The sequence below is a fragment of the Scyliorhinus canicula genome, chromosome 3 (assembly GCF_902713615.1).
Source record: "Scyliorhinus canicula chromosome 3, sScyCan1.1, whole genome shotgun sequence".
Taxonomy (NCBI): Eukaryota; Metazoa; Chordata; class Chondrichthyes; order Carcharhiniformes; family Scyliorhinidae; genus Scyliorhinus; species Scyliorhinus canicula.
The window spans coordinates 9583537-9610861 of NC_052148.1; the positions used below are offsets into that span (position 1 = coordinate 9583537).

Below are 27325 nucleotides of genomic sequence, written 5' to 3' on the forward strand. Positions count from 1 at the left end.
ACTCTCTGTTACTCACTCCCAGTGTCTATTACTCTCTGTTACTCACTCCCAGTGTCTATTACTCTCTGTTACTCACTCCCAGTGTCTATTACTCTCTGCTACTCATTCCCAGTGTCTATTACTCTCTGTTACACACTCCCAGTGTCTATTACTCTCTGTTACTCATTCCCAGTGTCTATTACTCTCTGTTACACACTCCCAGTGTCTATTACTCTCTGCTACTCATTCCCAGTGTCTATTACTCTCTGTTACTCACTCCCAGTGTCTATTACTCTCTGTTACACACTCCCAGTGTCTATTACTCTCTGTTACACACTCCCAGTGTCTATTACTCTCTGTTACTCATTCCCAGTGTCTATTACTCTCTGTTACACACTCCCAGTGTCTATTACTCTCTGCTACTCATTCCCAGTGTCTATTACTCTCTGTTACTCACTCCCAGTGTCTATTACTCTCTGTTACTCACTCCCAGTGTCTATTACTCTCTGTTACTCACTCCCAGTGTCTATTACTCTCTGCTACTCATTCCCAGTGTCTATTACTCTCTGTTACTCACTCACAGTGTCTATTACTCTCTGTTACACACTCCCAGTGTCTATTACTCTCTGTTATTCACTCCCAGTGTCTATTATTCTCCGCTATTCACTCCCAGTGTCTATTACTCTCTGTTACACACTCCCAGTGTCTATTACTCTCTGTTACTCACTCCCAGTGTCTATTACTCTCTGTTATTCACTCCCAGTGTCTATTACTCTCTGTTACACACTCCCAGTGTCTATTACTCTCTGTTACACACTCCCAGTGTCTATTACCCTCTCTGCTCAGTCCCAGTGTCTATTACTCTCTGTTACACACTCCCAGTGTCTATTACTCTCTGTTACTCACTCACAGTGTCTATTACTCTCTGTTACTCACTCCCAGTGTCTATTACTCTCTGTTACACACTCCCAGTGTCTATTACTCTCCGCTATTCACTCACAGTGTCTATTACTCTCTGTTACTCACTCTCTGTGTCTATAATGAAATGAGAAATGAAATGAAAATCACTTATTGTCACAAGTAGGCTTCAAATTAAGTTACTGTGAAAAGCCCCTAGTCGCCACATTCCGGCGCCTGTTCAGGGATTACTCTCTGTTACTCATTCCCAGTGTTCATTACTCTCTGTTACACACTCACAGTGTCTATTACCCTCTCTGCTCAGTCCCAGTGTCTATTACTCTCTGTTACACACTCCCAGTGTCTATTACTCTCTGTTACTCACTCACAGTGTCTATTACTCTGTTACTCACTCCCAGTGTCTATTACTCTCTGTTACTCACTCAGTGTCTATTACTCTGTTACTCACTCCCAGTGTCTATTACTCTCTGTTACTCACTCCCAGTGTCTATTACTCTCTGTTACTCACTCACAGTGTCTATTACTCTGTTACTCACTCCCAGTGTCTATTACTCTCTGTTACTCACTCAGTGTCTATTACTCTGTTACTCACTCCCAGTGTCTATTACTCTCTGTTACTCACTCCCAGTGCCTATTACTCTCTGTTACTCACTCCCAGTGTCTATTACTCTCTGCTACTCATTCCCAGTGTCTATTACTCTCTGTTACTCACTCCCAGTGTTTATTACTCTCTGTTACTCACTCCCAGTTTTATGACTGACTATTCAAACCTCCCTGTTATTGCCTTACTGCTGTTACTCTGTGTGAAAGCTGCTGTTTTTTTTCACCTGGTTGTTTATATTTTGTATATTTTTTCTGGATTTGTTTCTCTAATGCTGTAGTAATAGTATGTAGTATTGCAAAAAGGTGATCAAATTTGCAATACAGTATCCTAGAGTGATACTCGGTATCTGCAGAGCTTACTGAGTGCTTGTTTGTGTATAATATGTACTGTGCCGTCGCCCTCTAAACCTCACTGCTCTTTTCCAGTCCAACATGTGGCCAAGAGACTCGCCTGTTGACGAACACATTGCCAGTGACCCCTGACCTCTGCAGCCCACCCAGAATTGTCACTGTGTTGAGGCAGCGCCTCAGCTAAGTAGCGTGACCATCAGAGTGGGTAGCTGCTTTGTTGCTGATGAGATTTTTGCCGAAATCCCGCCCTCATTTAAGAACCCTTAGAACATAGAACATACAGTGCAGAAGGAGGCCATTCAGCCCATCGAGTCTGCCGCGACCAACTTTAAGCCCTCACTTCCACCCTATCCCTGTAACCCAATAACCCCTCCTAACCTTTTTGGACACTAAGGACAATTTATCATGGCCAATCCACCTAACCTGCACGTCTTTGGACTGTGGGAGGAAACCGGAGCACCCGGAGGAAACCCACGCAGACACGGGGAGAACGTGCAGACTCCGCACAGACAGTGACCCAGCAGGGAACCGAACCTGGGACCCTGGCGCAGTGAAGCCACAGTGCTAACCACTGTGCTACCGTGCTGCCCTTGCCCCAGCCTGTGTAACTGTGGCACTGAGGCCAATTTTATTGGCTCCACTTGCTGCCCCGGAGACTTCAGGGATATGAGGGAATCTCTTGAAGACCTTGTCTCCGTGGAGTTGCAGACTATGCTGGTTAACTGTGCAAGCACAGAGACAGACCATTCGGCCCTTACTGTTATTCATGCCCCACACGAGCCTCCTCCCACCCCCCCACCACTCTTCATCTCAACCCGTCAATTTCTTTCTCTCTCGTGTGTGTGTGGTGAACCACTGTGCACCTGTATTAGGGGATGTAAGGTAGGACCTGTACTACAGGTTCGCCGGTAGCCCCTGCCGGCTGGCTCCGCCCACTAGGAGCCTTATAAATATGCGTGTCCTCCATTGATCTGCCATTTCGCCAGCTGCAGCAGGAGGCCACGCATCTGACTGCAATAAAGCCACAGTTGTATAATTGATCGTGCATCAATCTGCATCCAGCTTCCTTGTGAATATCAGCCCTTCCCCTCAGCCACTCCCTCTGCCAGTGAGTTTACACATTCCCCCCTCCCCCCCCCCCCCCCCCCCCCCCGCCCCCAGTCTCTGGGTAAAGACGTTTCTCCTGAACTCCTAATTGGATTTATTAGTGACTGTCACATTGATGGCCCCTGATCCTGGTCTCCCCCACAAGCGGGAACATTTTTCCTGCGTTTACCCTGTCAAACCCTTTCAGAATAATAAAAATCTCTCTCAGGTTACCCACCATCTGCCACCCCTCCCCCCAGCCTCCCTTTTCTGAAGCAAAGAGACCCCAGATTGTTTGATCTGTCTCGATGGTTACACCCTCTCATTCAGGCACCATTCTCGCCTTCTTTGCGAACCTTCTCCGGTGCCTCTCTATCTTTTTTATTTCTGAAGTGGTATGGCCCTCTGAATGTGCCCATTATACACAACATTCAGTTGGCTGTCGCGATACTCTGCCCAGCAACAAAGCCTTCGGCCTGCAGCCTAACATCTTAACTCGCCTAACGCTTGCAGATCCGGATCAGTGGAGGACGGACACGTTTTGAGGGCAGAGTGGAGGTCCTGACGACAGGAGCTAATGGAACTCAGCAATGGGGCCTGGTCTGCGGAGAAAGCTGGGGAACCCTGGAAGCCATGGTGGTTTGTCGGCAGCTGGGCATTGGATACGCCAACCATGGTGTCCAAGTACGTACGTCTCAAACGTCTTGCTCGCACCCCGCACCCCAAACCAGTGGCAGGTCATGGTGCAGTGAGCTCTCTGCGAGTCTGGTTCAGTTCTGTTAGAGCTGGACTTCAAATGGCAGGGTGCCCTGTCGTACGGTGATCATTGAAACCTGAATCAGGGACAGGGTCAGTGTAAAATACCAAATGGAGCAGCTGGGGGGGAGAGGGGGGTGTGGGCAGAGAGAGCGAGAGAGAGAGGGAAAGGAGAGAGCGAGGGAATGAGAGGGGAGGGAAAGGAGAGAGAGGAGTGAGTGAGATTCAAGGCAAAGGAGAGAGAGAGGAGTGAGTGTGATGTGAAGGAAAGGAGAGAGAGAGAAAGAGGAGGGAGTGAGAGTGGAGGGAAAGAGAGAGAGAGAGAGAGAGAGAGGCGGGGAGTGAGAGTGGAGGGAAAGAGAGGAGGGAGTGAGAGCGGAGGGAAAGAGTGGAGGGAAGAGTGAGGAGGGAGTGAGAGCGGGGGGAAAGCGAGAGGAGGGAGGGAGAGCGGAGGGAAAGGAGAGACAGAACCAGAGGGGGAAATGAGGGGGGAGGAACGGAGTGGGTGCTGGGCCTGAGAGTTTGGGAGGTATTTAGGGAGGTGAGATGGATGGAGGGGTGGGAGAGAGGGAGGGGGCAAATATGAGCGAGTGTGAGAAGGAACTAATGAGAGAGGTTGAGGGTGAGAGAGCGAGACTGTGAGGAGAAAGGGGAGGGAATGAGAGAGGGAGTGAAAGAGAAGGTGTGACATTGAAAGGATGGAGTGAAAAACAAGGGAGCGATTGAGAGATGGATAGAGGGAGATTGAGAGAGAGCGAGATTGAGAGAGAGGAGGGTGCCACGGTCAGGGCAGGGATCTGCATGCTGACAAATGGTGAGAATTTTCCACAGATCCGGATTGTTGGTGGCAGGACGGCCTACGAGGGTCGTGTGGAAATTCTGCACGGCAAAAAGTGGGGCACAATATGCAGTGACAGGTGGAGCACGGGCGAAGCGATGGTGGTGTGTCGGCAGCTGGGTCTAGGCTATTCTCTGCATGCAATCACGGTATGTACGACCCAGGGAGCAGGACTAGAATGAATGTGCGAGAGGGGAGGGAGATTATCATTGCCTTCCTCAAATCCCCGCAGGTTGCTGGTGACAGTGTCTGAGTCTCCCATTCTCAGGGCTTTGTGGCTGATTAACCAGGTGACAGTGTATTCTGATAGTGTGAATCCTTCCACTATTTCACCATGGACAGCAGCCAATAACAGGGAGCAGGAGAGCACAGTTCCTATGGCTTGCTTGGGGGCCCCTTGCCCACCCCATTCCAGGATCCACTGGGCTTCCGAGCTGAAATTCCGGACTCCCGTTTCTCTATCCCTAATGGATTCAAACACTAGATTTGGATGAAGATGGGAATGTTACCACAGGCTGGTTCTCACCCAGGAGTGACTGAAAAACAAGGTGCAGGGAAACTGGGTCCCCGAGGGATCCAGGCCTTTAGGCAGCGTGGTCAATGCCAGGCCATTCCGTTTGGGACATCCTAGCAAGGCCTGCCCCTCGTCACCCACACTCATCCGGTGTGGGTTTGGAGTCACGTGCGGCCCAGACTGATTGAGGACAGCAGGTTCTCTCTCCCTGAAGGATAGGAAAGAACTAAGCCACTGGCTTCATGTCCTGGGTGCAAGGCCACAAGTTGTTGGCTCTTCTGAATTCGCTTTCTGCCCCGGTTCAAACTCACAGCCTCCGGGTTCAATGTCTGCACTGCAGATATCGACCTCTTGAGACATCGGGGCGAGTGACCACTTTCCGTGACCACTGGTGCCCATTGCAGATTCCAGGGAACGCCCAGTAGGCCTGTGTGGCGATATCGCTGGGAAATCATAGTCCATGCCATGGCCCTCCATTTGGTTTCCAGGCAACGCATTGCAGACGCGCATGGGGGTATCAGTTGTCTGCTCTAGGGCAGGGGGGGGGGGGGGGTCCTGGGGTCCCACAGAGATTGGCCACATTTACTGTAGACTACCAGCCAATGTCAGGGTCCTAGAATTCCTCAGCACTGCGGGATGCCACTCAGCTGATTGTATCTGCACCTTGGGTTGCTGAAAAAGCTCTTCCGTGTCTCACTTACTTCCCAGATTCTTTGTGTTGGAAACTAGGGTCGATGGATGGCAGCACCCTTAACCTTTGACCTTCCATTGTTTCCAAGGAAACCTGGTACTGGGATGCCGACACTGGTGCCAAGGAGATGGTTCTGAGCGGAGTGAAGTGTACCGGAAATGAGATGACATTGAGCCAGTGTCAAAATCACGGGGACACTGTGAAGTGCAAGAAGACTGGGACCCGTTTTGCTGCCGGAGTGATATGTTCTGAGAGTAAGGATCCTGCAGTGTCTCTCTCTGTCCTGTCATTGGGCTGGGATGGCTCATCCGTGTTTTCAAATCCTTCCATGGTCTTGCTGCTCCCTTTCTCTGTCATCGTCCCCCCCAGCCCCACAACCCTCTCCGAGATATCGGAGCTCCTCGACTTCTGGCCTCTTCAGTAGCGCTGATTGTAATCGCTTTGCCATTGGCGGTTGTGCCTGGGTGTGCCAGTGCATGAGTCAAAGAAAGTTGGTTTACAAGTGCAACAGGTGATTAAGAAGGCAAATGGAGCTTTGTCCTTCATTGCTAAAGGGATGGAGTTTAAGCCTAGGGAGGTTATGTTGAAATTGTATAAGGTGTTAGTGCGGCCACACCTGGAGTATTGTGCTCAGTTTTGGTCTCCTTACTTGAGAAAGGACGTACTGGCGCTGGAGGGTGTGCAGAGGAGATTCACTAGGTTAATCCCAGAGCTGAAGGGGTTGTATTACGAGGAGAGGTTGAGTAGACTGGGACTGTACTCGTTGGAATTTAGAAGGATGAGGGGGTATCTTATAGAAACATTTAAAATTATGAAGGGAATAGATAGGATAGATGCGGGCAGGTTGTTTCCACTGGCGGGTGACAGCAGAACTAGGGGGCATAGCCTCAAAATAAGGGGAAGTAGATTTAGGACTGAGTTTAGGAGGAACTTCTTCACCCAAAGTGTTGTCAATCTATGGAATTCCTTGCCCAGTGAAGCAGTTGAGGCTCCCTCATTAAATGTTTTTAAGGTAAAGATAGATAGTTTTTTGAAGAATAAAGGGATTAAGGGTTATGGTGTTCGGGCCGGAAAGTGGAGCTGAGTCCACAAAAGATCAGCCATGATCTAATTGAATGGCGGAGCAGGCTCGAGGGGCCAGATGGCCGACTCCTGCTCCTAGTTCTTATGTTCAGCTGCGTGAGCCCCAAGCTCCAGAACTCCCTCCCTAAACCCCTCCGCCTCTCTCACGTGATGGGATGTTGCACAATCGATAATCGTTGCCATGGCCGCCGTTACCGGGACGAGCTTCGGGTTGCAGATTTATTGATGGAATTAAAATTTCACCAGCTGCCGTGGTGGGATTTGAACCCGTGCCCCCTCGGACGTTAACCTGCGCTACATCACTACTAGAAGAAAAACGGAAAACGTTGGAAAAACCCAGCAGGTCAGCTGTGGAGAGAGAAACAGAGTAAACGTTTTGAATCGGCGTGACTTCTTCAGAGCTGCACAGAGGTAGTTATTGACGGGGTTTAGAATAGAAACAGAAAATAGGAGCAGGGGTAGGCCATTCGGCCCTTCGAACCTTCGCCAACGTTCAATCCGATTATAGCTGATCCTCTATCTCACCACCACACACCTGCGCCCTCCCCCCCCCCCCCCCCCCCCCCCCCCTCACCCCCTACACCGCCATCTAGTTCCTTCTTAAATATATTCAGTCACTTGTCCTCCACCGCTTTCTGTGGTAGAGAATAACCCTCTGAGTGAAAACATTTTGCCTCATCTCAGTCCAAAATGGCCTCCCCCCTATCCTGGGACTGACCCCTTGTTCTAGAGAACCCACCACCCCTCCCCAGCCAGAGGGAACAGCATCCCTGTATCCAGTCTGCCCCGCCCTGTCAGACCTTTATACAATTCAGTGAGGTCCCCTCTCATTCTGCAAAACCCCAGTGAATACAGACCCCGTTGACCCAACCTCTCCTCGTACAACAATCCCGCCATCCCAGGATTCAGTCTGGTGAACCTTCACTGCATTCCCTCGATGGCACAGTGTGGATAAGGAGACTTTAACTGAACACAATACACCAGCTGTGGTCTCAGCCAAGCCCTGTACAGCTGCAGTAAGATATCCTTGATCCTGTACTTAAATCGTCTTGCACTGAAGACAAACATACCATTTGCCTTTCTTTTTTTTCTGGTACAGTGCCCCAGTGTGTTGTCACTGCTGCTCTGGTACAGTGCCCCAGTGTGCTGTCACTGCTGCTCTGGTACAGTGCCCCAGTGTGCTGTCACTGCTGCTCTGGCACAGTGCCCCAGTGTGCTGTCACTGCTGCTCTGGCACAGTGCCCCAGTGTGCTGTCATTGCTGCTCTGGCACAGTGCCCCAGTGTGCTGTCACTGCTGCTCTGGTACAGTGCCCCAGTGTGCTGTCACTGCTGCTCTGGCACAGTGCCCCAGTGTGCTGTTACTGCTGCTCTGGTACAGTGCCCCAGTGTGCTGTCACTGCTGCTCTGGTACAGTGCCCCAGTGTGCTGTCACTGCTGCTCTGGTACAGTGCCCCAGTGTGCTGTCACTGCTGCTCTGGTACAGTGCCCCAGTATGCTGTCACTGCTGCTCTGGCACAGTGCCCCAGTATGCTGTCACTGCTGCTCTGGCACAGTGCCCCAGTGTGCTGTCACTGCTGCTCTGGCACAGTGCCCCAGTGTGCTGTCACTGCTGCTCTGGTACAGTGCCCCAGTGTGATCTGTCACTGCTGCTCTGGTACAGTGCCCCAGTGTGATCTGTCACTGCTGCTCTGGTACAGTGCCCCAGTGTGATCTGTCACTGCTGCTCTGGCACAGTGCCCCAGTGTGTTGTCACTGCTGCTCTGGTACAGTGCTCCAGTGTGCTGTCACTGCTGCTCTGGTACAGTGCCCCAGTGTGCTGTCACTGCTGCTCTGGTACAGTGCCCCAGTGTGCTGTCACTGCTGCTCTGGCACAGTGTGGCATCATTGTTCCTCTGGCACAGTGGCCCAGTGTGATCTGTCACTGCTGCTCTGGTACAGTGTTCCAGTGCGATCTGTCACTACTGCTCTGGTACAGTGTTCCTGTGTGATCTGTCACTGCTGCTCTGGTACAGTGTTCCAGTGTGATCTGTCACTGCTGCTCTGGTACAGTGTTCCAGTGCGATCTGTCACAACTGCTCTGGTACAGTGTTCCAGTGCGATCTGTCACAACTGCTCTGGTACAGTGTTCCAGTGTGATCTTTCACTGCTGCTCTGGTACAGTGTTCCAGTGTGATCTGTCACTGCTGCTCTGGTACAGTGTTCCAGTGCGATCTGTCACAACTGCTCTGGTACAGTGTTCCAGTGCGATCTGTCACAACTGCTCTGGTACAGTGTTCCAGTGTGATCTGTCACTGCTGCTCTGGTACAGTGTTCCAGTGTTCCCTGTCACTGCTGCTCTGGTACAGTGTTTCAGTGTTCTCTGTCACTGCTGCTCTGGTACAGTGCCCCAGTGTGATCTGTCACTGCTGCTCTGGTACAGTGTTCCAGTGCGATCTGTCACAACTGCTCTGGTACAGTGTTCCAGTGTGATCTTTCACTGCTGCTCTGGTACAGTGTTCCAGTGTGATCTGTCACTGCTGCTCTGGTACAGTGTTACAGTGTGATAAGAACTAGGAGCAGGAGTAGGCCATCTGGCCCCTCGAGCCTGCTCCGCCATTCAATTAGATCATGGCTGATCTTTTGTGGACTCAGCTCCACTTTCCGGCCCGAACACCAGAACCATTAATCCCTTTATTCTTCAAAAAACTATCCATCTTTATCTTAAAAACATTTAATGAAGGAGCCTCAACTGCTTCACTGGGCAAGGAATTCCATAGATTCACAACCCTTTGGGTGAAGAAGTTCCTCCTAAACTCAGTCCTAAATCTACCTCCCCTTATTTTGAGGCTATGCCCCCTAGTTCTGCTTTCACCCGCCAGTGGAAACAACCTGCCCGCATCTATCCGATCTATTCCCTTCATAATTTTATATGTTTATATAAGATCCCCCCTCATCCTTTTAAATTCCAACGAGTACAGTCCCAGTTTACTCAATCTCTCCTCGTAATCCAACCCCTTCAACTCTGGGATTAACCTAGTGTATCTCCTCTGCACACCCTCCAGCGCCAGTACGTCCTTTCTCAGGTAAGGAGACCAAAACTGAACACAATACTCCAGGTGTGGCCGCACTAACACCTTATACAATTGCAACATAACCTCCCTAGTCTTAAACTCCATCTCTCTAGCAATGAAGGACAAAATTCCATTTGCCTTCTTAATCACCTGTTGCACTTGTAAACCAACCTTCTGTGACTCATGCACTAGCACACCCAAGTCTCTCTGAACAGCGGCATGCTTTAATATTTTATTGTTTAAATAATAATCCCGTTTGCTGTTATTCCTACCAAAATGGATAACCTCACATTTGTCAACATTGTATTCCATCTGCCAGACCCTAGCCCATTCACTTAACCTATCCAAATCCCTCTGCAGACTTCCAGTATCCTCTGCACTTTTCGCTTTACCACTCATCTTAGTGTCATCTGCAAACTTGGACACATTGCCCTTGGTCCCCAACTCCAAATCATCTCTGTAAATTGTGAACAATTGTGGGCCCATCACGGATCCCTGAGGGACACCACTAGCTACTGATTGCCAACCAGAGAAACACCCATTTATCCCAACTCTTTGCTTTCTATTAATTAACCAATCCTCTATCCATGCTACTACTTTACCCTTAATGCCATGCATCTTTATCTTATGCAGCAACCTTTTGTGTGGCACCTTGTCAAAGGCTTTCTGGAAATCCAGATATACCACATCCATCGGCTCCCTGTTATCTACTGCACTGGTAATGTCCTCAAAAAATTCCACTAAATTAGTTAGGCATGACCTGCCCTTTATGAACCCATGCTGCGTCTGCCCAATGGGACAATTTCTATCCAGATGCCTCGCAATTTCTTCCTTGATGATAGATTCCAGCATCTTCCCTACTACCGAAGTTAAGCTCACTGGCCTATAATTTCCTGCTTTCTGCCTACCTCCTTTTTTAAACAGTGGCGTCACGTTTGCTAATTTCCAATCCACCGGATTTGCAATTTCCCTAGCCATTTCCCTAGCCATCTCTTTTAGCACTCTCTCTGGCTTTGAAAGCAGACCAAGCAGGCCAGCAGCACGGTTCGATTCCCGTACCAGCCTCCCCGAACAGGCGCTGGAATGTGGCGACTAGGGGCTTTTCACAGTAACTTCATTTGAAGCCTACTCGTGACAATAAGCGATTTTCATTTCATTCATTTCATTTCATTCCATCAGGACCAGGAGGCTTGTCTACGTTTAGCCCCATTAGCTTGCCCATCACTACCTCCTTAGTGATAACAATCATCTCAAGGTCCTCACCTGTCATAACCTCATTTCTATCAGTCACTGGCATGTTATTTGTGTCTTCCACTGTGAAGACCGACCCAAAAAACCTGTTCAGTTCCTCAGCCATTTCCTCACCTCCCATTACTAAATCTCCCTTCTCATCCTCTAAAGAACCAATATTTACCTTAGCCACTCTTTTTTGTTTTATATATTTGTAGAAACTTTTACTGTCTGTTTTTATATTCTGAGCAAGTTTACTCTCATAATCTATCTTACTCTTCTTTATAGCTTTTTTAGTAGCTTTCTGTTGCCCCCTAAAGATTTCCCAGTCCTCTAGTCTCCCACCAATCTTTGCCACTTTGTATGCTTTTTCCTTCAATTTGATACTCTCCCTTATTTCCTTAGATATGCACGGTCGATTTTCCCTCTTTCTACCGTCCTTTCTTTTTGCTGAGCACTGTGAAAAATCGCTTGGAAGGTTCTCCACTGTTCCTCAACTGTTCCACCATAAAGTTTTTGCTCGCAGTCTAATTTAGCTAGCTCTTCTCTCATCCCAATGTAATCTCCTTTGTTTAAGCCCAAAACACTAGTGTTTGATTTTACCTTCTCACCCTCCATCTGTATTTTAAATTCCACCATATTGTGATCGCTCCTTCCGACAGGATCCCTAACTATGAGATCATGAATCAACCCTGTCTCATTACACAGGACAAGAACTAGGACCGCTTGTTCCCTTGTAGGTTCCATTACATACTGTTCTAGGAAACTATCATGGATACATTCTATAAACTCCTCCTCAAGGCTGCCTTGACCGACCTGGTTAAACCAATCGACATGTAGATTAAAATCCCCCATGATAACTGCTGTACCATTTCTACATGCATCAGTTATTTCTTTTTTTATTGCCTGCCCCACCATAATTTTACTATTTGGTGGCCGATAGATTACTCCTATCAATGACTTTTTGGCCTTACTATTCCTGATTTCGACCCAAATGGATTCAACCTTATCCTCCATAGCACCGATGTCATCCCTTACTATTGCCCGGATGTCATCCTTAAATAACAGAGCTACACCACCTCCCTTACCATCCACTCTGTCCTTCCGAATAGTTTGATACCCGTGGATATTTAACTCCTAGTCGTGACCATCCTTTAACCATGTTTCAGTAATGGCCACTAAATCATATAGTGATTCACGATGATTTGTGCCATCAACTCATTTACCTTATTCCGAATACTACGAGCATTCAGGCAAAGTACACTTATGTTGGCTTTTATACCTCTTTTGAATCTTAACACCTTGATCAGTAACCTCTCCTAAGTTATATTTCCTCTTAACTTTTCTCCTAATTTTCCTTGTTGTTGAACCCATATCTTCATGTATCAACCTGCTGAGTCGCTTACCGTTAATGTTTTTACTTCCCGTTTTATTCCTTTTAGTATTACTGGGCCTATTCACTGAGCTCTCCTCAGTCACCGTACCTTGTACTGTCGCCCATTTTGATTTTTGACTATGGCTCCTCTGCCTTACACTTTCCCCCTTACTGCCTTTTGTTTCTGATCTGTCACTGCTGCTCTGGTACAGTGTTCCAGTGTTCTCTGTCACTGCTGCTCTGGTACAGTGTTCCAGTGTTCTCTGTCACTGCTACTCTGGTACAGTGTTTCAGTGTGATCTGTCACTGCTGCTCTGGTACAGTGTTCCAGTGTGATCTGTCACTGCTGCTCTGGTACAGTGTTCCAGTGTGATCTGTCACTGCTGCTCTGGCACAGTGTTCCAGTGTGATTTGTCACTGCTGCTCTGGTACAGTGTTCCAGTGTGATCTGCCACTGCTGCTCTGGTACAGTGTTTCAGTGTGATCTGTCACTGCTGCTCTGGTACAGTGTTCCAGTGTGATCTGTCACAGACGCACTGGTACAGTGTTCTCTGTCACTGCTGCTCTGGTACAGTGCTGCAGTGTGATCTGTCACTGCTGCTCTGGTACAGTGTTCCAGTGTGATCTGTCACTGCTGCTCTGGTACAGTGTTTCAGTGTGATCTGTCACTGCTGCTCTGGTACAGTGTTTCAGTGTGATCTGTCACTGACGCTCTGGTACAGTGTTCTATGTCACTGCTGCTCTGGTACAGTGTTCCAGTGTTCCCTGTCACTGATGCTCTGGTACAGTGTTTCAGTGTTCTCTGTCACTGCTGCTCTGGTACAGTGTTCCAGTGTGATCTGTCACTGACGCTCTGGTACAGTGTTCCAGTGTTCTCTGTCACTGCTGCTCTGGTACAGTGTTTCAGTGTGATCTGTCACTGATGCTCTGGTACAGTGTTCCAGTGTTCTCTGTCACTGCTGCTCTGGTACAGTGTTTCAGTGTGATCTGTCACTGCTGCTCTGACAGTGTTCAAATGTGATCTGTCGCTGCTGCTCTGGTACAGTGTTTCAGTGTGATCTGATACTGCTGCTCTGGTACAGTGTTTTATTGTGATCTGGTACTGCTGCTCTGGTAGTGTTTCAGTGTGATCTGTCACTGACGCTCTGGTACAGTGTTCACTGTCACTGCTGCTCTGGTACAGTGTTCCAGTGTTCCCTGTCACTGCTGCTCTGGTACAGTGTTTCAGTGTTCTCTGTCACTGCTGCTCTGGTACAGTGTTCCAGTGTGATCTGTCACTGCTGCTCTGGTACAGTGTTCCAGTGTTCTCTGTCACTGCTGCTCTGGTACAGTGTTTCAGTGTTCTCTGTCACTGCTGCTCTGGTACAGTGTTCCAGTGTGATCTGTCACTGCTGCTCTGGTACAGTGTTCCAGTGTTCTCTGTCACTGCTGCTCTGGTACAGTGTTTCAGTGTGATCTGTCACTGACACTCTGGTACAGTGTTCCAGTGTTCTCTGTCACTGCTGCTCTGGTACAGTGTTTCAGTGTGATCTGATACTGCTGCTCTGGTACAGTGTTTTATTGTGATCTGATACTGCTGCTCTGGTACAGTGTTCCAGTGTGCTGTCACTGCTGCTCTGGCACAGTGTTTCAGTGCGATCTGTCACTGCTGCTCTGGTACAGTGTTCCAGTGTGATCTGTCACTGCTGGTCTGGTACAGTGTTCCAGTGTGATCTGTCACTGCTGCTCTGGTAAAGTGTTCCAGTGTGATCTGTCACTGCTGGTCTGGTACAGTGTTCCAGTGTGATCTGTCACTGCTGCTCTGGTAAAGTGTTCCAGTGTGATCTGTCGCTGCTGCTCTGGTACAGTGTTCCAGTGTGATCTGTCACTGCTGCTCTGGTACAGTGTTCCAGTGTGATCTGTCACTGCTGCTCTGGTACAGTGTTCCAGTGTGATCTGTCACTGCTGCTCTGGCACAGTGTTTCAGTGTGATCTGTCACTGCTGCTCTGGTACAGTGTTCCAGTGTGATCTGATACTGCTGCTCTGGTACAGTGTTTCAGTGTTCTCTGTCACTGCTGCTCTGGTACAGTGTTCCAGTGTGATCTGTCACTGCTTCTCTGGTACAGTGTTTCAGTGTGATCTGTCACTGCTGCTCTGGTACAGTGTTTCAGTGTGATCTGTCGCTGACGCTCTAGTACAGTGTTCTCTGTCACTGCTGCTCTGGTACAGTGTTCCAGTGTTCCCTGTCACTGCTGCTCTGGTACAGTGTTTCAGTGTTCTCTGTCACTGCTGCTCTGGTACAGTGTTCCAGTGTGATCTGTCACTGATGCTCTGGTACTGTTTTCCAGTGTTCTCTGTCACTGCTGCTCTGGTACAGTGTTTCAGTGTGATCTGTCACTGACGCTCTGGTACAGTGTTCCAGTGTTCTCTGTCACTGCTGCTCTGGTACAGTGTTTCAGAGTGATCTGATACTGCTGCTCTGGTACAGTGTTCCAGTGTGCTGTCACTGCTGCTCTGGCACAGTGTTTCAGTGCGATCTGTCACTGCTGCTCTGGTACAGTGTTTCAGTGTGATCTGTCACTGCTGCTCTGGTACAGTGTTCCAGTGTTCTCTGTCACTGCTGCTCTGGTACAGTGTTTCAGTGTGATCTGTCACTGCTGCTCTGGTACAGTGTTCCAGTGTTCTCTGTCACTGCTGCTCTGGTACAGTGTTTCAGTGTGATCTGTCACTGCTGCTCTGGTACAGTGTTCCAGTGTTCTCTGTCACTGCTGCTCTGGTACAGTGTTTCAGTGTGATCTGTCACTGCTGCTCTGGTACAGTGTTTCAGTGTGATCTGTCACTGACGCTCTGGTACAGTGTTCTCTGTCACTGCTGCTCTGGTACAGTGTTCCAGTGTTCCCTGTCACTGCTGCTCTGGTACAGTGTTTCAGTGTTCTCTGTCACTGCTGCTCTGGTATAGTGTTCCAGTGTGATCTGTCACTGCTGCTCTGGTACAGTGTTTCAGTGTGATCTGTCACTGCTGCTCTGGTACAGTGTTTCAGTGTGATCTGTCACTGACGCTCTGGTACAGTGTTCTCTGTCACTGCTGCTCTGGTACAGTGTTCCAGTGTTCCCTGTCACTGCTGCTCTGGTACAGTGTTTCAGTGTTCTCTGTCACTGCTGCTCTGGTACAGTGTTCCAGTGTGATCTGTCACTGATGCTCTGGTACAGTGTTCCAGTGTTCTCTGTCACTGCTGCTCTGGTACAGTGTTTCAGTGTGATCTGTCACTGACGCTCTGGTACAGTGTTCCAGTGTTCTCTGTCACTGCTGCTCTGGTACAGTGTGATCTGATACTGCTGCTCTGGTACAGTGTTTTATTGTGATCTGATACTGCTGCTCTGGTACAGTGTTCCAGTGTGCTGTCACTGCTGCTCTGGCACAGTGTTTCAGTGCGATCTGTCACTGCTGCTCTGGTACAGTGTTCCAGTGTGATCTGTCGCTGCTGCTCTGGTACAGTGCTCCAGTGTGATCTGTCACTGCTGCTCTGGTACAGTCTTCCAGTGTGATCTGCCACTGCTGCTCTGGTACAGTGTTCCAGTGTGATCTGCCACTGCTGCTCTGGTACAGTGTTCCAGTGTGATCTGTCACTGCTGCTCTGGTACAGTGTTCCAGTGTGATCTGTCACTGCTGCTCTGGTACAGTGTTCCAGTGTGATCTGTCACTGATGCTCTGGTACAGTGTTCCAGTGTTCTCTGTCACTGCTGCTCTGGTACAGTGTTTCAGTGTGATCTGTCACTGACGCTCTGGTACAGTGTTCCAGTGTTCTCTGTCACTGCTGCTCTGGTACAGTGTGATCTGATACTGCTGCTCTGGTACAGTGTTTTATTGTGATCTGATACTGCTGCTCTGGTACAGTGTTCCAGTGTGATCTGTTACTGCTGCTCTGGTACAGTGTTCCAGTGTGATCTGTCACTGCTGCTCTGGTACAGTGTTTTATTGTGATCTGTCACTGCTGCTCTGGTACAGTGTTTCAGTGTGATCTGTCACTGCTGCTCTGGTACAGTGTTCCAGTGTGATCTGTCACTGATGCTCTGGTACAGTGTTCCAGTGTTCTCTGTCACTGCTGCTCTGGTACAGTGTTCCAGTGTGATCTGTCACTGATGCTCTGGTACAGTGTTCCAGTGTTCTCTGTCACTGCTGCTCTGGTACAGTGTTTCAGTGTGATCTGTCACTGACGCTCTGGTACAGTGTTCCAGTGTTCTCTGTCACTGCTGCTCTGGTACAGTGTGATCTGATACTGCTGCTCTGGTACAGTGTTTTATTGTGATCTGATACTGCTGCTCTGGTACAGTGTTCCAGTGTGCTGTCACTGCTGCTCTGGCACAGTGTTCCAGTGTGATCTGTCACTGCTGCTCTGGTACAGTGTTCCAGTGTGATCTGTCGCTGCTGCTCTGGTACAGTGCTCCAGTGTGATCTGTCACTGCTGCTCTGGTACAGTGTTCCAGTGTGATCTGTCACTGCTGCTCTGGTACAGTGTTCTATGTCACTGCTGCTCTGGTACAGTGTTCCAGTGTGATCTGTCGCTGCTGCTCTGGCACAGTGCTCCAGTGTGATCTGTCACTGCTGCTCTGGTACAGTCTTCCAGTGTGATCTGCCACTGCTGCTCTGGTACAGTGTTCCAGTGTGATCTGTCACTGCTGCTCTGGTACAGTGTTCCAGTGTGATCTGTCACGGCTGCTCTGGTACAGTGTTTTATTGTGATCTGTCACTGCTGCTCTGGTACAGTGTTCCAGTGTGATCTGTCACTGCTGCTCTGGCACAGTGTTTCAGTGTGATCTGTCACTGCTGCTCTGGTACAGTGTTCCAGTGTGATCTGTCACTGCTGCTCTGGTACAGTGTTTTATTGTGATCTGTCACTGCTGCTCTGGTACAGTGTTCCAGTGTGATCTGTTACTGCTGCTCTGGTACAGTGTTCCAGTGTGATCTGTCACTGCTGCTCTGGTACAGTGTTTTATTGTGATCTGTCACTGCTGCTCTGGTACAGTGTTTTATTGTGATCTGTCACTGCTGCTCTGGTACAGTGTTCCAGTGTGATCTGTTACTGCTGCTCTGGTACAGTGTTCCAGTGTGATCTGTCACTGCTGCTCTGGTACAGTGTTCCAGTGTGATCTGTCACTGCTGCTCTGGTACAGTGTTCCAGTGTGATCTGGTCACTGATGCTCTGGTACAGTGTTCCAGTGTGCTCTGTCACTGCTGCTCTGGTACAGTGTTCCAGTGCGATCTGTCACTGCTGCTCTGGTACAGTGTTCCAGTGTGATCTGTCACTGCTGCTCTGGTACAGTGTTCCAGTGTGATCTGTCACTGCTGCTCTGGTACAGTGTTCCAGTGTGATCTGTCACTGCTGCTCTGGTACAGTGTGATCTGTCACTGCTGCTCTGGTACAGTGTTCCAGTGTGATCTGTCACTGCTGCTCTGGTACAGTGTTCCAGTGTGATCTGTCACTGCTGCTCTGGCAGATGTTCTAACGTATGAACAGTTTGTGCCCTGTGTCTTCACAGCTTCCTCCGACTTGATTTTGGATGCCCAGCTTGTTCAGCAGACTGCTTACCTTGAGGACCGGCCCCTGCACATGCTGTACTGCGCCGCCGAGGAGAACTGCCTGTCCAGCTCTGCCAAGAATGCCAACTGGCCATATGGGCACCGCCGGCTCCTCCGCTTCTCCTCCGAAATTCACAACATCGGGCGGGCGGACTTCAGACCCAAGGCCGGTCGGCACTCCTGGGTCTGGCACGAATGTCACGGGTAAGAGCGGGGTGGCATCGCCAGATTGGCGAAAGGCCCTCTTGTTACCTGGGGGGTCAGAGAAGCTCAAAGGGAACGCAGAAAGGAGATTTTAAAAGTAAATTTAGAGTACCCAATTCAGTTTTTTCCAATTGAGGGACAATTTAGCGTGGCCAAACCACCTAGCCTGCACACCTTTGGGTTGTGGGGGTGAAACCCACGCAGACACGGGGAGAATGTGCAAACTCCACACGGACAGTGACCCAGAGCCGGGATCGAACCCAGATCCTCGGCGCCGTGAAGCAACAGGGCTAACCCACTGCACCACCGTGCTGCCCTAGAAAGGAGAATATTAATGGAAAGAGAGAGTGAGCACGATTTGTGGAAATAAACCGTGGAGCTCGTGTGGAGAGAGGCATTGAGCAAACTCAGTTCTCCCAGTCAGGAGGAATGGTTAAATCCAATAGCATTAAAAAAAGCACAAGGGACAAGGGAATAGAAGAAACGTTTGATAGGACAATATTGAGGGAGTTTTACTCTGTACCTAACTCCACGCTGTACCTGTCCTGGGAGTGTTTGATGGGGTCAGTGTAGAGGGAACCTTACTCTGTATCTAACCCCGTGCTATGCCTGTCCTGGGAGTGTTTGATGGGGACAGTGTAGAGGGAGCTTTACTCTGTACCTAACTCCACGCTGTACCTGTCCTGGGAGTGTTTGATGGGGACAGTGTAGAGGGAGCTTTATTCTGTATCTAACTCCACGCTGTACCTGCCCTGGGAGTGTTTGATGGGGACAGTGTAGAGGGAGCTTTACTCTGTATCTAACTCCACGCTGTACCTGTCCTGGGAGTGTTTGATGGGGACAGTGTAGGGGGAGATTTACTCTGTATCTAACGCCGTGCTGTACCTGTCCTGGGAGTGTTTGATGGGGACAATGTAGAGGGAGCTCTACTCTGTATCTAACCCCTTGCTGTACCTGTCCTGGGAGTGTTTGATGGGGACAGTGTAGAGGCAGCTTGACTCTGTATCTAACCCCTTGCTGTACCTGTCCTGGGAGTGTTTGATGGGGACAGTGTAGAGGCAGCTTGACTCTGTATCTAACCCCATGCTGTACCTGTCCTGGGAGTGTTTGATGGGACAGAGTAGAGGGAGCTTTACTCTGCATCTAACCCCGTGCTGTACCTGTCCTGGGAGTGTTTGATGGGACAGTGCAGGGGGAGCTTTACTCTGTATCTAACCCCGTGCTGCACCTGTCCTGGGAATGTTTGATGGGACAGTGTTGGGGGAGCTTTACTCTGTATCTAACCCCGTGCTGTACCTGTCCTGGGAGTGTTTGATGGGGACAGTGTAGAGGGAGCTTTACTCTGTATCTAACTCCGTACTGTACCTGTCCTGGGAGTGTTTGATGGGGACAGTGTAGAGGGAGCTTTACTCTGTATCTAACCCCGTGCTGTACCTGTCCTGGGAGTGTTTGATGGGACAGTGTTGGGGGAGCTTTACTCTGTATCTAACCCCGTGCTGTACCTGTCCTGGGAGTGTTTGATGGGACAGTGTAGAGGGAGCTTTACTCTGTATCTAACGCCGTGCTGTACCTGTCCTGGGAGTGTTTGATGGGGACAGTGTAGAGGGAGCTTTACTCTGTATCTAACCCCGTGCTGTACCTGTCCTGGGAGTGTTTGATGGGACAGTGTTGGGGGAGCTTTACTCTGTATCTAACCCCGTGCTGTACCTGTCCTGGGAGTGTTTGATGGGACAGTGTAGAGGGAGCTTTACTCTGTATCTAACGCCGTGCTGTACCTGTCCTGGGAGTGTTTGATGGGGACAGTGTTGGGGGAGCTTTACTCTGTATCTAACCCATGCAGATTGTCGACCTATGTTGTTGGGCAGTGAGTCTGAGTGGGTCGAGTTTGATTTGTCCTAAGTTCTTCCTACTCTTCCCACAGACACTATCACAGCATGGACATCTTCACCCATTATGATATCCTGACATTGAATGGCAGCAAAGTGGCGGAGGGACATAAGGCCAGCTTCTGTCTGGAGGACAGCGATTGTGGTGACAGTGAGTGACATTCTCTCTCAATCGGGTAGAGGTGCAGGGTTGAAGGGATTTCAGGATTAACACTGGGAGAATTCAGGATTAACACTGGGAGATTTCAGGGTTAATACTTTGAGATTTCAGGATTATCACTGGGAGGTTTCAGGATTATCACTGGGCGATTTCCTGTCAGGAATTCTGAGGGCAGTGCAGACAGGGGCTGTGGGAAGTATTCCAGCTGCAGCTCATGTGTCCACTCCTCCAGGGAGAGCAGAAATCTCCATCTCGTTCCCACAGATCCGCTATCTGCAGACCATTCATGGCTTTAGAGTGTGGTCAGATTTCAGGATGAAATGTGGGGGTCTGTGTGGGGGTGAGGCAGTCTGTGTGAGGCGGTCTGTGTGAGGGGGTCTGTGTGGGGGCTGGGGGTCTGTGTGGGGGCTGGGGGTCTGTGTGGGGGGTGGAGGGGTCTGTGAGGGGTGAGGGGTCTGTGTGAGGGGTAGGGATTGTGTGGGGGTGGGGGGTCTGTGTGGGGTGTGGAGGGGTCTGTGTGGGGGTGGGGGGGTCTGTGTGGGGGGGGTCTGTGTGGGGGCTGGGGGTCTGTGTGGGGGGTGGAGGGGTCTGTGTGAGGGGTAGGGATTGTGTGGGGGTGGGGGGTCTGCGTGGAGGGGTCTGTGTGGGGGGTCTGTGTGGGGGTGGGGGGGTCTGTGTGAGGGGGTCTGTGTGGGGGGTCTGTGTGGGGGCTGGAGGTCTGTGTGGGGGCTGGAGGTCTGTGTGGGGGGTGGAGGGGTCTGTGTGGGGGGTCTTTGGGGGTTGGGGGTCTGTGTGGGGGTGAGGCGGTCTGTGTGAGGGGGTCTGTGTGGGTGGTCTGTGTGGGGGCTGGGTGTCTGTGTGGGGGGGGGGTGGAGGGGTCTGTGGGGGGTGAGGGGGTCTGTGGGGAGTGGGATGTCTGTGTGGGGGGTCTGTGTGATCACCTGGGGCAAGTGAACAGCGAGCACATCTGTCCTCAACATTTGGAAGCCACCTCCCCTCACATCGCACCATTGGAAATCCAGCAGCCCCATTTCTAGCGGGTGGTCCAACAGCGAGGTTCGCAGCTGGTCCCCCCCCCCCCCCCCCCCAACCCACATCACAACTCAGCTCCCCCCGGCCCTGGATTTCCAAGCTCACTCCACCTCCCCGGCAGTACAGGAGGTGATCCGACACTCCCCTCGCAACCGCTACGCCCCTCCTCCCACAGAGACCCCTAAATAAAGAGACCCCCTCAATAAAGAGACCCCACCCCTCCAGACCATCCAGAAGAGATACCCCTGTCAGGAAGCCCCCCCAGAGGAGAGAGTCCTGTCAGGCAGCCCCCCAGAAGAGAGAGTCCTGTTTGGAAGCCAGAGAGCATCCAGACAGAGGCAGTGAAAATAATCACTGCTCTAACACTCACCTGGGCAATACACCTGCTGGCTCAGACACAGAAAGCAGCATTTGTCAATTCATGGAAAGAGAAAACAAGTCAGCTGGGTTTAAACGCCCTCCGATCTTTGATCTGCAAGCCATTCATTTCATTTCTGTGTGATACTGATTATACTTGGCTGTGATTAACAGCTTCCACGCGCCCCCCCCCCCCCCCTCCCCCCCACAGCTGTCAGCATTGTTCCATTCATCGCCCTTCACGGTTGAGCAACTTCGAACTGGTCAGCTGTGAAATTTATAAACGCCAAGATTCGATTGACAGCTCCCGGGCCACTTCAAACAGAATTAAGTGCTTTCTAATCATCTCCCTTCTCGGTCGAGTGACTTTGAAGCTGTGAGGGTGTCCAGGGGGTTGCACTGTGGGAGGGGGGAGGGTTGACCTCCTGTGGACTTCGGGGAAACTCACTTAAAACGTTTAACCCCAGGTCACTGTCCGTGTGGAGTTTCGAAATTCTCCCCGTGTTTGCGTGGGTATCATGCCCACAGCCCAAGGATGTGCAGGGTAGATCGATTGGCCACGCTAAATTGCCCCTTAATTGGAAAAATTTAATTAAAAGTCACATTTTGTTAAGTTAGTGCCCAGCGCGAGGTACACCGTGTCCACCGTGTCAGGTACACACTTGTCAGGACCAGCACCAATTCTCTCCCACGTGATTCCCGACCCAGAGGACCGGAGAATCACGCGGGCCCGGAGAATATGCTGCCCGGACCGACGGCAGTGGGGGGGGCCGGAGCATGGAAACGGGTCGGCGCCTGATGCCAACCTCATTTTCTCCCCGACACTGGATTCTCCGCCGCATTGGGAATTCTGTTACCAACAGCGCAAGGCGGAGAATCCGGGCCAGGAATCACAGCACGCCATTCGGCCCTTCCAGTCTGCTCCACAATCCAGTAACATCTTCTACCCCATTCCACTCAACTGTGTGATCTACATACCCCGAAGGGTATCAAAATCAATTCACCATGTCTTGGATATATTCAACGACTTGAGTATCCACAGCTCTTTGGGCTGGAGAATCCTGACAATTCATAATCTGCTGACTGAAGAGTTTTCTCCGAGACTCAGTCCGAAATATCTGCTCTGTTATCCGAAGACTATGTTCCAGATTCTCTGGGCAAGAGAAGCAGCCTCACAGCACGGTTTCGCAGTTGGGGGATGGCACAGTGGCTAGCTCTGCTGCCTCACAGCGCCAGGGTCCCAGGTTCGATTCCGGCCTTGGGTCACTGTCTGTGTGGAGTTTGCACTTTCTCCCCGTGTCTGCGTGGGTTTCCTCTGGGTGAACAAAGAACAATACAGCACAGGAACAGGCCCTTCGGCCCTGCAAGCCTGTACCGGTCATGATACCAACCTGGGCTAAAACCCTCAGCACTTCCTTGTGCCGTATCCCTCTATACCCATCCTATCCATGTGTTTGTCGAGATGCCTTTTGAACGCCGTTAATGTATCTGCTTCCACACCCTCACCTGGCAACGCGTTCCAGGCACTCACCACCCTCTGTGTAAAAAACCTGCCTCGCACATCTCCTCTAAACTTTGCCCCATGGACCTTAAACCTGTGACCCCTGGTGACTGACCCCTCCACCCTGGGAAAGAGTGCCTGCCCATCCAATCTATCCATGCCCCTCATAATCTTGTAGACCTCGATCAGGTTGCCCCTCAATCTCCATCGTTCTAATGAAAACAGTTCAAGTCTATTCAGCATCTCCACATAGCTAACACCCTTCAGACCAGACAGCATCCTGGTAAACCTCCTTCTGCACCCTCTCCAAAGCCTCCACATCCTTCTGGTAGTGTGGCGACCAGAATTGTGCGCAATATTCCAAGTGCGGCCTTACCAAGGTTCAATACAACTGTAGCATAACTTACCAGTTTTTATACTCTATGCCCCGACCAATGATGGCCAGCATTCCGTATGCCTTCTTGACGACCTTGTTCACTTGTGTTGGCACTTTCAACGATCTGTGGATTTGCACGCCCAGATCTCTCTGACTTTCTCTATTCCTAGGAATTTTGCCATTTACGGTATATTTCCCCATTATGTTAGACTTACCAAAGTGCATTATCTCACATTGGCCAGTGACCTAGCTTTTGTGTCTAACGAGTTTTTTGTCACTGCCAGATGTAGCCAAGAGATACGAGTGTGCAAACTTCGGGGAACAGGGGATCACTGTGGGCTGCTGGGATTCTTATCGTCATGACATTGATTGCCAATGGATTGACATCACAGACGTCAAACCTGGAAACTACATCATGCAGGTAAACCACGAATCAAGGATGAGGGCAGTGATTGGAGAGTTCAGCTAAATAGGTCATCATTCTTTAAGAAAGAGATAGATAAGTTGTTAAGAAGCGAATCAGAGGTTATGGGTGGAGCAGACTTGATGGGCCGAGTGACCGAATTCTGCTTCTATGACTTATGGGGCGGAATTCTCCGACCCCCCGCCGGGTCGGAGAAACTCAGGGGGGGGCGGCGTGAATCCTGCCCCCGCCGGCCCCGAATTCTCCGGTGCCGGAGATTCGGTGGGGGCGGGAAGCGCGCCACGCCGCTCCTGTGCATGTGCGAACCCGCGCCGGCCGGCGGAGTCCCTTCAGCCTCAGCTGGAACGGCACCAAAGGCCTTCCACGCCGGCCGGCGGGGCGCAAACCAATCCCTGCGACGGCCGGGTACGGGAGAATCCCACCCATGGTCTTATTCTGTCACTGGGTCACACACTGTCCTTTCACACTCTGGGACAGTGGGTCACACACTGTCCATTCACACTCTGGGACAGTGGGTCACACACTGTCCTTTCACACTCTGGGACATTGGGTCACACACTGTCCTTTCACACTCTGGGACAGTGGGTCGCACACTGTCCTTTCACACTCTGGGACAGTGGGCCACACACTGTCCTATCACACTCTGGGACAGTGGGTCACACTCTGTCCTTTCACACTCTGGGACAGTGCGTCACACACTATCCTTTCACATTCTGGGACAGTGGGTCACACACTGTCCTTTCACACTCTGGGACACTGGGTCACACACTGTCCTTTCACACTCTGGGACAGTGGGCCACACACTGTCCTTTCACACTCTGGGACAGTGGGCCACACACTGTCCTTTCACACTCTGGGACAGTGGTTTACACACTGTCCACCCACACTCTGGGACAGTGGGTCGAACACTGACCTTTCACACTCTGGGACAGTGGGTCACACACTGTCCCTTCACATTCTGAGACACTGGGTCAAACACTGTCCTTTCACACTCTGGGACAGTGGTTTACACACTGTCCTTTCACACTCTGGGACAGTGGGCCACACACTGTCCTTTCACACTCTGGGACAGTGGGTCGAACACTGACCTTTCACACTCTGGGACAGTGGGTCGAACACTGTTCTATCACACTCTGGGACAGTGGGTCACACACTGACCTTTCACACTCTGGGACAGTGGGTCGCACACTGTCCTTTCACACTCTGGGACCTGGGTCACACACTGTCCTTTCACACTCTGGGACACTGGGTCACACACTGTCCTTTCACACTCTGGGACCTGGGTCACACACTGTCCTTTCACACTCTGGGACACTGGGTCACACACTGTCCATTCACACTCTGGGACAGTGGCTCACACACTGTCCTTTCACACTCTGGGACACTGGGTTACACGCTGTCCCTTCACATTCTGAGACACTGGGTCAAACACTGTCCTTTCACACTCTGGGACAGTGGATTGGACACTAATGCTTTTGTTTGGTTAACAGGTTGTGATTAATCCGAATCATGAAGTATCTGAGAGTGACTTCACCAACAATGCCATGAAGTGTAACTGTAAATACGATGGACATCGAATTTGGATGCACAACTGTCACATAGGTAACCACCTCTCTCCAAAGGTGGCTACTATTGGCCTCCTGATTCCATTCAATATTCAATCTGATTGGCCAAACACAGCGTCTGTTAACAAGGTGGGATCTTTAGCAGCTCATCAGCATCTAGCTGGTGTTAATATTCTGAATATCACCAATCTCTGACACCACATGGGGATGAAGCCATCCCCTGCAGTTGTCCCATCATCTCATGCTGGGATTTGCAAAATCCTACTCCACAATTGTGACTATTTGTGCTGAAATGGTCCAGATCATCTCTTCACATTGATGAAGGCCTCACCTTCTCAACCCTGTCCCTCGCCTGAGGTCAGGTGAACCTCAGGTTAAATCACCAGCAGTCAGCTCGGCCCCTCAAAGGGGAAAGCAGCCAATGGTCATCTGGGACGACGGAGACTTAAACTCAACTCTTCATCAACTGGCAACGGATGTCACTGGGCAGATGAACAGAGCGAAGAGCCACTCAGAATATCGAGAGTAATCCAGTTCCCTCAATTAGAAACAGGATATAGAGGACCTGGAGATGGTGCAAAAATGATTTATTAGGCCGGATAGTTTATACCCACCAGGAAAGGGTGGACAGGCTAGAACTCTCTTCCCTAGAAAGAGGTGACATCCATTGCTAGAGATCATTGAGAGTATGATAGGGTTAATGATAAAAATAGTGACGAAAGAGAGGTTAGAGATGGACTCATAGAGAGATTAGAGATGGATTGATATGGAGATTAGAGATGGACTGATATAGAGATTAGAGATGCATTGATATAGAGATTAGAGATGGACTGATATCTCTAATCTGATGGACTGATGAATTGATACAGAGATCAGAGATGGATTGATATAAAAAGAGATTAGAGATGGATTGATATAGAGAGATTAGAGATGCATTGATACAGAGATCAGAGATGGATTGATACAGAGAGAGATTAGAGATGGATTGATAAAGAGAGAGATCAGAGATGAATTGATACAGAGATCAGAGATGGATTGATATAAAAAGAGATTAGAGATGGATTGATATAGAGAGATTAGAGATGAATTGATACAGAGATTAGAGATGGATTGATATAAAGAGAGATTAGAGATGGATTGATATAAAGAGAGATTAGAGATGGATTGATATAAAGAGAGATTAGAGATGGATTGATTTAGAGAGCGATTAGAGATGGATTGATAGAGAGGGATTAGAGATGGATTGATATAGAGAGTGATTAGAGATGGATTGATAGAGAGAGAAATTAGAGATGGATTGATATAGAGATCAGAGATGGATTGATATAGAGATCAGAGATGGATTGATACAGAGATCAGATATGGATTGATACAGGGAGAGATTAGAGATGGATTGATATAGAGAGAGATTAGAGATGGATTGATATAGAGAGAGATTAGAGATGGATTGATAGAGAGATTAGAGATGGATTGATATAGAGATTAGAGATGGATTGATATAGAGAGAGATTAGAGATTGATTGATACAGGGAGAGATTAGAGATGGATAGATACATAGAGAGGTTAGAATTGGATTGATATAGGGAGAGATTAGAGATAGATTGATAGAGAGATCAGAGATGGACTGATATAGAGATCAGAGATGATTGATACAGAGATCAGAGATGGATTGATACAGGGAGAGATTAGAGATGGATTGATATAGAGAGAGATTAGAGATGGATTGATATAGAGATTAGAGATGGATTGATAGAGAGATAAGAGATGGATTGGTATAGGGAGAGATT

General features: G+C 49.8%; 1 protein-coding gene across 1 annotated transcript in view; it reads left to right on the plus strand.

Annotated features, from left to right (window-relative positions):
* Positions 1–25733, plus strand: part of loxl3b (lysyl oxidase-like 3b) — a 145073-nt gene extending 119340 nt beyond the window's left edge. The window contains exons 7-14 of the mRNA XM_038792936.1: positions 1779–1783; positions 3451–3621; positions 4525–4680; positions 5825–5990; positions 17994–18237; positions 20159–20274; positions 23834–23970; positions 25464–25733. Coding sequence (XP_038648864.1) covers positions 1779–1783; positions 3451–3621; positions 4525–4680; positions 5825–5990; positions 17994–18237; positions 20159–20274; positions 23834–23970; positions 25464–25733 — 1265 coding nt within the window. The remainder of the gene's footprint in view (positions 1–1778; positions 1784–3450; positions 3622–4524; positions 4681–5824; positions 5991–17993; positions 18238–20158; positions 20275–23833; positions 23971–25463) is intronic.
* Positions 25734–27325: the final 1592 nt, after the last annotated feature.